Here is a 10,121-nt window from a genome sequence, read left to right as displayed (position 1 = left end):
GTAAAAACAAAACGTGTTGGCCTCGTCCTTTCTCCAGCTCTTCCTTATAAACTAAAGGATAACGTGTTCTTTTATTGGTTAAGCAACCACTTCTTACAAAACATTTTTGAAACAATACTAATAATATCAATAATACGTGTAGTACTTATTATTATTATTACTATTATTATTATTATTATTATTATTTTATTAATACCTAATAATAAATAATTAAAATAAGTTCAGAAAGCAGTTTTGGGCAGGACAGCGACATAATATCCTCGTGACCACAGTGTATTTCCCTACAGCCATAGCTTAACCATATGAAACCTGTTTTTCTTTACTTGTCTGAGCAGAAATGTAAATATAATATGTGTATAATACACGAGTTTCCGTAGTCATAATTTGCTGTAACAGTTACATTTCATTTAGCCTGTAGGCTTCCTCCTTCTGCTCCAGGAAGACGGAGTGTTCCCCTCCCATCGACGCTCAACAGGGACGGGGACAGTTCCAGCTTTATTAACCACCAAGAAATAGGCCTAGTCGCCTCATTATTTGATCTATAATAATAATTATTATTATTGCAATTATTATTATTACTATTATTAAAACATTGCAGAACGCATTGCTTTCATTAAAGTGACATATTGAGTGTAAAACTGGGACTAGTGGAGCTGCGCCGCTGCGTCTTGCCCCATCCAGCCGCTCGTGAAGTTGCCGTGGAAGTTTCTCAGTGAAACAGCGCAGCAGCAGCAGCAGCAGCAGCAGCAGCGGACCTTGAACGCCTCCCATCACTTCTCCGACACGCTGCTTTAATGAGTCCGAGTGATTAATTACAGCCTTTATTTGTTTAAATGATAGGCGCATGAGCCCTGGAGGGCGGCGGGTCATTATCATAATCCACGCCTTAACTTTAAACATAGCAATTCATAATCAAAGCATGAGCGGAGGGAGTTAGTTTTTTTCCACGCGATCTGACTGCGTATATAATCCAAGCCGTGCCGTGCTAAAAATGAAGTTTGGGCAACAGGCGCTCCTCAATCAGCGCCGAGGTTTGATAGTCGGGTGCCTTAAAGCGCGGCTGTTATTCCAGAGTCTTGAGCAGGCAGAAATAATTGACCTCACTTCTTTTTGAGGACAAATACCGAACCTTTCCGGTGGAGTTATTAATGTGTCGATTTGTATTCGGTCGCAGAGCAGGAGGGTGAAGAGGAGGACCCGAGGCACCGGAGGTAGAGGGTTTTTTTTAAACACTTTTCACACGTTTAATTGGCAAAAAGCTTCTCATATAACTTTCTACTGCCTGTTTCCAACTCATTTTGATATCTGTGACACATTTTTATTCTTGAACAGTAAATGTGACCCAATCAGAGTTGAACATGTATCGTTTAAATAGATTTTTTAAAGAAGTAATAATGTGTTTACAAATGACTGAAAAGGGAAAATCCAAAAGATCTGCGCGGACAATGTTTCCTTTCTCAATGTTAAAGGATTAATGGCTCTTTGACACCTGTGCACAGACCACACCCCTACACCGCAGATGAACCGAGCCTCCTGAGACTTCGGCTCGCTTGGGACTAGTATCAAGCGCACCAATGGGCATTCAATTGTGATCCCCCTCCGACACAACGCGTCTGACGTTCACCCAATATTAGACAATTATTTACCCTCTGATCAGGTAGGACCTAAATAAAACATTAAGGCATTTATGTATGATTATGATTGTTATTGCTATTATCACTGTTGTTGTTATTGTTATTATCAATTTTATTGTCTCTATTGTTATTATTATAATTGTTATTGTTGTTATTATTATTATTATGTCAGTTTAACTGAGGGCATCATTTTCATAGATTTTAGGTATATTTAGGCTTATAAATTAATATTTTGGCTCATACATAAATCAAGTTGAAAAATTATAGACATTATTATTCTAAATGATAGCAATAATCAAGATTTCTAATTTGTCTTATTATTTTTATTATTATTATTATTATTATTATTATTATTATTAACAATTACAAAAATCAAACCAATGTTTGTGCTTTTATAAATCCTCATGTAGTCTTCATGAGAGAAAAACATGTATATTCATTTAATAATGCCTGGCAGCTGTATTCGCCTGATACAAATATATATAAATAGAGTTCATGTAGTGAGCATTCCACTACCAAAACTGCCTTATTTGTTTTGACAATCATTGCTTTAAACGAGAAATTAGTTTTCCCTCATTCATGAATGTTCATACTGTTGTGCACACTTTGTCTTCAGATTGGGACTGATTCCAAATCAGACGCATCCACCAAGATGAATGCCAAAGTAAGGGCGCTCATGTTCATGGTGTTTGTGACTGGCATCTGTTTATTTTGGAGAGGATACATGACACCGTCCTCCCCAATGGCACAAGCTGACAGGGCGACTCAGGGCAAAAAGCTCTGTGCTTGTGAGAGATGTTTATCTGAAGAGGATCCGTGGTTTATGCAGCGCTTCGACAAATCTGTCGAACCACTTTTGTCAGCAAACAACATTCTCTCAGAGGACGCTTTCAAGTGGTGGAAGGTGAGTTGTGACCTTGCAAGAAGCTCTCTACCTGCAGTTCAAATCGAGATCCAGATTGATTGATTGGGGCGGCAGTCGCTCAGTCCATAGGTGACTCGGCTGGGAACCGTAGGATCGAGTCCCTGTGTGGACCATGAATGGAATGTGAGCTAGTGGCTGGAGAGGTGCCAGTTCAGTTCGCCTGAAATACACACATATGCACAAACAGGACCTATATACATGCAATTAATGGAGAGATGTCAGAGCGAGGGGGCTGTCAAATGGATCGGCGCCCCGAGCAGTTGGGGGTTCGGTGCCTTGCTCAACCGCACCTCGGTAGTGCCCAGGAGAGGGACTTTATGCACCTGACCAATGCCTAAAGAAGCTGGATACTGTATACCATTGTACTGTCAGATTTGATTATGTACTGTGGAAATCTGCTAAAGGGCCATCTCTGTGTGTTTTACTATTGCTTGGCTTTAATATATACAAATCAGCCTTGATCTGTGGTTCTTTCTTATCTGTGTATATACATGTGTAAAACCAAAAATCAGTACAGCCTTCACCCTTACAATATTCTTTGGATGTTGGTCCTTAAGGTTGGAACAGAACTAGGTGAAAAAAGCTTTGTAAGGCTGCCCCGCTTCATGTTTACATGCTTTAATGTTCAAAAAACACATTATTTTTCTCATCCCTCTGAATATACCTGTATTCACCCTTTGTTTAAGATACTCAGTTTTAGCGTCTGTGTCTTTAAGACCCCCTCCTGAATATAATAATAATAATAAGCTCGATCTGCTCTGATTGGTGAGAAAAATATGGCACACATTTGCAAAGGGAGTTTTCAAGCCGTGCGGGGAGATACTCAGATGGTGGGGCAGTATATTTCCATGAGCACGCATGTGACACATGAAGGGGAGCCTTGTTGAATCCCATGTTTTCTAATCTAGGAAAACCACAGACAACTCACTGGGATGTCTTATTACACAGTTTGCAGGTTGGCAAGCACTCCAGATGCCCACATGTATGTGATCAAGCACAGAAAAGTGATGTCCCCCTTTAAGTCCGTTTTAAATTAAGATAAGGGCACTGTTCATGCATTATAACAGTTTTTTGTATTGCATTCTAACTGGATACAGATATAAGGAATTTGTGTTGAGAAACAGTTGTATTTTCTGTGCTGACAATGTTCATTATGCCCTCATCATCCCTGTGGGGACAACGCCTGCCTATTTGTTTATATAGTACAACTCATAACTGGTCTAACAGCAATCTGTTTTGTATGCCTTGCAGCGCTTACAGTCTGAAGGACGCAGCTTCAGTACCTACAGAAAAACAGTAGACGACCTGTTTAAGATTATCCCATCCACTCCAGATGTTGTAGAGTCCAGCCCTGCCCGCTGCAGGACGTGTGCCGTGGTAGGAAATTCTGGTAATTTGAAGGGATCACACTATGGACCTCTCATAGATTTCCATGATGTCATCATAAGGTAAAGCCTCAAGCTAAAGAATGTTGGTATAATGTCTGGTTTCAATGATTTGTCAATGACACAAACATTTATTTTCTCAGTGTCAGAAACTAAAAGTCAACATTCAAGTAGTTCCTAATGTATTTCTACCAAGGACAGTGACATATGGAATATATCCCTCTGTACTATTTAGAATGAACACTGGTCGTATCGAAGGCTATGAAGCAGATGTTGGGACGAGGACAACTCATCGTATCGTATATCCGGAGAGTGCTGTGGATTTAGATAACTCCACTCATCTTGTGCTGGTTCCATTTAAGATACTTGATATTGAGTGGGTCACACAGGCCCTCACCACAGGATTTTCTGGAAAGTAAGTCATCAACACTCACTTTCAACACATCACACATGGATACTAGGTCAGGGTCCCTTGGCCTCACATTTTTAACGTCCTGGGTCCCATTGTTATAAATATTTAAGTACATTTAGTATGAAACACCAATACATGACATTAGTAAAGTATGTTTCGGAAGTAAGTTGACTTTCATACTAGTTTAGTAGTTTAGTTTTAGGATTAGTTTAATGTGGAGATGTAGGGTAAGGTCATTTTTACCAGAGGTTTTAGTCATGTCCAATTGCATCATGTCAGTAATTATTCCGGAGAATGTCAGTAAAAATGATGTAGAACGTTGTAAAAATGTAAATGTATATTGAGTAACCCCTCCACTTCTGGTAGAATACAGATTTCTTAATCCTGTGCGAATTGGCCATTTATATTTTAGACGTCCTGAGGTAAACGTATTTTAACCCATGTCCCCAGGGCTTAAGTTAACACTGATTCCATGTTTTACATGGGACATGAACACCTGTGTTTGTTCGACCCATCCACACCAACCTCCTCCCTGTGTTGGTGACACAAAAAGTGTCAATGCCTGGTGCAGCTCATACTGATGCTAAAGCGTCCCTGAAGCTCTTTTGCCAAACATATATCTTTGTCTGAAAATCATCACAGTTTGTGAAATGGCCGCCATGTTTTCCTTGTCTTCCATGTCGGTTCATTGTGATTTTTGCATCAAGAGGCATTTTGCACTGCACTATTAATAACACACCTTGGAAATCAAAAACAAACTGAGAGGTTCCAGACACATTTGTGAATTAATTTGGTGATGTCAGGCCAAGTGTGGACGGCGGTGGTGTTATGTGTCATTTGACTGTATGCTGCTGAGGGATTTAGTAGGTTTCATGTTTGTTTTTTTTATCTGATGCGTCATTAAATACCTTGGACACCCTGAAATAAATAAACCCAGCACTACTACAACTGCTGGTCCTACAACTACTTAATCCTCTCTTTGTGCTATATCCTATTCAGTTCTTAGGTTGCTAAGCCGGACTTTGCAAACACATTAACCAAATCGATTGGTACTTCCTCTCTAAAGGGGGACAACCTTTCTAAACACGGTAGCCAAATCATTTCAATGAATGAACTCACCTAGCATATATTCCTAGGCAATACCACCACTTCTTATAATGATAATAAGCAAGGCATTCTTGCCATTATGGCTCAGCACAGTAACCCCTATAAAGGTTTGTTTATGCTTACGTTACATAGGCAACAAAAACACCCTATTACACATCACCACCTGTGCTAAGACATTGTGTGTCTGTCACTAAGCAAAGTATCCTTAGAAATGAACACTCTACGCACTCTATGCAGCACACCATTTACATGCAATGCAAACACTGAGTGCCACTGCAAGATGTACTTTTCCCTTCATGTAGGTAAGACAAACAGCCTGACTGTCATGCTAGAGACTGGAGTTAGTGTCCTGTTTCAGACAAACAAAAAATTCTTGGCCCTGTCAATCCATGACCATTCTGCATGCTTAGCAGGGCTGAAGGTAGTTTTTGTTTCTTGCCGGTACTATCAAATCGACCAATAGTGCGCATAGAACACCGAAAAAAAACACTTCATTATTTATTATAGTCTACTTATCAAGCTTTCACCAGGACTTCGTGTCACTCTAGTACTTTTTACAACACTGCTAGTGTGAAAGTCTCAGAATTTGTAACAAACATCGATCTGCTAAAACACTTTAATTACCAGCTGTGCACGTTGGCACAAGATCTGGTTAATCCGTGCACTCTCTGCTCACTCGTTGTCTATCCAGCAAAACACTGCACACATAAAAACAGAATATTGAAACATCAACATAGTTTTCTGTATATGTTGTTGTTATTTGGGAGACTTTGCAACAAGCGTCTGTTTACTATAACACTTCGAAACCAGCTGCGCTTGTTGCCGCAGGATGGATGAGCAGTGCTTGCGCTATCTCACTCGTTGTCCGTCGAGTGAAACGCTGCACTGTAGGTTCAGGCACAATTCAGAGACAGTTCAGTAATTGTCAGTAAAATGTAATTTTTTCAGAGACAGTATATTTTTAATTCCGGTACGGCGTACTCCCTCCAACTCTTTTAGAGGTACCAGCCAGTACCGGCTTACTTTCACCTGGATGCTTAGGGCAGGTCCTGTTGAAGATTAGTGTTGGTAAGTGGGGTGGGGAGAACTAAACCAAACCAAATGAAATTGTTACTTTCAAAGGTTGGATTATTATTTAAGATCTAAACAGAACAAGGGCACAATGAAAACCTGAACCCAAGCTATACTCACAGAGCCTTCCCTCCCTGATAAACTGCCTTGCCCTGCATTTAAAAAGTACACCAAAGAGCTAATAGAACAATGGCCAAGCATCAGGGAGAAGACAACACACAAATACAGTAAAACATACATAATATGGAGAGCTGTACTAAAGTTCAGATCTCATCTCTGATGACATATTCACAGAAAACCATCTGCTCAAGATTCTTCCAAATCCCTTCTTTTACACAGAGGTTCTGCATATATTATTTGTTATTTGGGTTAATTGTACAGTTGTAATAATTGTACTATTATTGTTATACATTTAATAAACTATGAAATATCCATACATATGCCACTTATTCAGGGGTTGCCAGTTTACTCGATGATAAAAAAGATGTCCCTTAAACAGAATGGTTGGGAACCACTGTTATAGGGTGTAACCTATAAAGTACAGCATTTAAGGTCAGCAGTGCAGAGACTGAGATATGAGAAGCAGCCACAAGATGCTTCTAATAATATTTGATCTTGGGTGTGTTAAGGATATGCTGCCCTGCCGGTTTGAACCCGTATAAGGGGCAGCTTAGAAAAGGGGAGGAGGTTAAAGTTGTTGGGAAAGAGAATGAACAAGGCTCATCCTCATGCCAACACTTTCATTGTTCACATTTCTTTAAAAAGTCTACAGTTTATTTCCTCATGAGATAAGCGTTCACGTTTAGAATCCTCTCAGCTTTCCTTTTCTGTTGGATTGCCTAGTGTATAATTTTACTGACAAGAAAGTCATTTCATGCTTTCTTCCTCAGATCATATGCCCCAGTAAAATCAAAGATAAAAGCTAACAACGATTTGGTGAGTATTATTTTGAATGCATTCAGCAATAAACTTTGTTAGCTGCAAAGGTCATGGTTCAAAAAAATCTGATTAAAGTCTAATTCTGATTCATAACAGGTGATGGTCATTAATCCCGCTTTCATGAGGTATGTTCATGACATGTGGCTGGGACAGAAGGGCAGGTATCCATCTACAGGCTTTATGGCTTTGGTTCTTGCCCTGCATATTTGTGACGAGGTACGTTTATTTTTAAAAAGGGGTTTTCCTTGTGAATGCCACCGGTGTTGTTGCAACACACTTATGACTGTCAAGTGGATTCAAATAACTGTACAAGTAAGCTTTATCATTCGTATCATGTTCTACGGTTCTGAAATGGTTTACTTTTGTTTTCCTAGGTCCATGTGTTTGGTTATGGAGCAGACAGTGATGGAAACTGGAGTCATTACTGGGAAACGCTCAAAAACAAACAGTTAAAAACTGGAGTACATCCTGGATATCACGAGTATAGAGTCATCCAGGAGCTAGCTGATAAACAAAAAGTCAAGTTTTATACACGATAAATAGTGCTAAAATTTGTGATGTCATGTATAAAGTGTGACGCTGATCCATAAGAAATGAATTGTGACAGCTGTTCAACATGAGACTGAGCATGGGGGCATTTTCTGTTCGCCAACGGACAAAACTACAATAGAATAAAGAAGACAAACAAAACGAGTCTCTCGTTCATTGTCTCTGGAGCAGCTCCACGCTTTATACTTGATGACATCACAAGCTTGAGACAAGCTTCTCTGGTTTCTGGCTTTAAAAGAACGAGTAGCTCATGTTTACAAATATTGATTGAACTTTCTAAAGCAATGTAAATAACATATTGGAATTATTGATGGAGGTGCTGTTGCCTTTAAGTATTCAAGCCTTGATAGTAAATAATATATGAAGCAAAACAACGCTAAGAAGCCTAGACCTGGAACTACATGATTAATGAATGTGACGGATCCTGTTGTGGACCTTTAAGCTACAAAAACTGAGTGACACTTCAGTGGCAGCAACTATAAAGTGAATATTGATTACATTTAATACAATATAGGAAAACAGCTGTTATAATATGCTATGTGCATACAGTATTTTTCCTTGTTCATTTACTGTCATTTTGTGATGTTGGCAAAAAAATTGATTGAAATTTGAACGGCGGTCTGTTACAATGCATATAGCATGAATCTTTTCTAGCAAACAGCTTCAATGTGATCTATTTTGTCTAGTAAAAGTCTGGACTATGATCTGAAACCTAAATACTCCCTTTAGAACTAATGTCTTTTCACTGTGACCTTGGTCTGAAAGAGGTCACGGACGAACATGGAAGCATTTTCTCAGCTGTGAACTAGTTTGTCCACAGTTCACACAGACACTGACGTTTGTGTTTTTGCATGTATGTAAATCTCCTGGGCTTGTCTGCCAGGCAGATGTCACCTTTGAAGTAGTGATGGATTATTATGTGTTACTGAGGGGTAAATGTGTATATACTCTGCTGAAAGCCAATGTGACTCGATATTATTTGGTAAATTGAAGTAGACTAAAAGTTACGTATAAATAGCCGTGCCAAAATGATTTTTCTTTAGTTTTTGGTCAATTTTCCTGTATTTTTCTCTTGTTTTGTGTGTGGCTATACATTTTCATGTTAAGGACCTCAGGCCAGTTTCACGAATATTCTGACATTCAGCAATGTTTTCTTATTTGGGATTTGTTCTTTGGTAAGAACAACATATATGCACATTCAAGAGCACTCTTATGCACATTTGAGTGAGGACATGTTGTAAAACAGATGGTTATTGCAATTTCTTCAATAACACAGTTGTATCTCATCTCATCTTCAACCACTTATCCGTGGTCGGGTATCTAAACTGCAATAATATTTGTAGCATTCATAATATTTTTTAATATTTATTTTCATTGTTACATTCCGTTACAAAGTAATGCAATCTTTTAAATAAAATAACCATTGCCCAAAGTAGGTCTGTTATTTGTTTTGTTTTTTATTGTTTCTTTCAGATAATTTTGGAGCTTAGGTATTCTTTAATGAATAATCGAACTGAAGAGTGACAAGGAAAAGGTGAGAGAGAGGCCAACATGCAGCCAAGAGATGGACTCAAGCGTCTGCTTTACCACATGAGTGAAGCGAATAGAAGTCGCGTTTCCATGTTGGTAAAATGTAACATGCAGCAATGGCCCGCAAGTCGGAATCCAACAGGGGCCACTGCGGCCTTCATTTTAATTTTAAATACATTAAATTCATTTGTGCGCTCTTACAGTAAAAGAAATAGCAATACACCCCTGGATAAAAGTGTCTACTATCTACTTCACCGGCTGTGTCGTTACCCAGGCTTTTATCATGGGAGAAAAAAGTCCCTGCTCGGTTTTAGCGTTGTCTGAACTGTTTAAGTTGGATTTTTTAAATTACATTTGGAGGCTCACTCTCTGTAGGCTTTTGTTCAGTATTCTTGACTTCATTCTCTCAACTTTCTTTTCAACGTGTGGCAGCCCTGCACTCTCGTGCCCTTTTATGGGGATTGGTGGGCCATTTACCTATGCTAATAAGGATCAGTTTTTTCAGTTTACAAGGCAATGCAGAAGTACGAACAAAAAAAGCGTTTTAAGAACGCGTCATGAATCCGAAG

General features: G+C 39.1%; 1 protein-coding gene across 3 annotated transcripts; it reads left to right on the top strand.

Annotated features, from left to right (window-relative positions):
* The first annotated feature begins 472 nt into the window (after positions 1-472).
* Positions 473-9,448, top strand: LOC310955758 (CMP-N-acetylneuraminate-beta-galactosamide-alpha-2,3-sialyltransferase 1-like). Of its 3 annotated transcripts, none has more exons than XM_083925774.1 (8): positions 473-1,211; positions 1,500-1,657; positions 2,251-2,298; positions 3,811-4,007; positions 4,180-4,359; positions 7,425-7,470; positions 7,570-7,689; positions 7,848-9,448. In XM_083925774.1, the coding sequence occupies exons 3-8, from the start codon at positions 2,287-2,289 to the stop codon at positions 8,010-8,012; spliced, it is 720 nt and encodes a 239-aa protein (XP_083781900.1). In that variant the 5' UTR covers positions 473-1,211; positions 1,500-1,657; positions 2,251-2,286; the 3' UTR covers positions 8,013-9,448. The 3 variants fall into 3 exon arrangements, with proteins under 3 accessions (XP_083781900.1, XP_083781898.1, XP_083781899.1); XM_083925772.1 differs by having other exon boundaries at positions 2,251-2,538; XM_083925773.1 differs by having other exon boundaries at positions 1,470-1,657; positions 2,251-2,538.
* The last annotated feature ends 673 nt before the right edge of the window (positions 9,449-10,121 follow it).

Source organism: Echiichthys vipera (genome assembly GCF_963691815.1).
Source record: "Echiichthys vipera genome assembly, chromosome: 13".
NCBI lineage: Eukaryota > Metazoa > Chordata > Actinopteri > Perciformes > Trachinidae > Echiichthys > Echiichthys vipera.
The sequence above is the reverse complement of the archived record's forward strand: the minus strand, read 5'-3'. Positions and strand labels throughout refer to the sequence as shown.

Excerpts from the sequence above, each read along its gene's own strand:
- LOC310955758 (XM_083925772.1), top strand. The coding sequence starts at position 2,287 with ATGAATGCCAAAGTAAGGGCGCTCATGTTCATGGTGTTTGTGACTGGC. Across the intron at positions 4,008-4,179 it reads TTCCATGATGTCATCATAAG|AATGAACACTGGTCGTATCG; the intron begins GTAAAGCCTCAA and ends TGTACTATTTAG. Across the intron at positions 7,690-7,847 it reads CCCTGCATATTTGTGACGAG|GTCCATGTGTTTGGTTATGG; the intron begins GTACGTTTATTT and ends TTGTTTTCCTAG.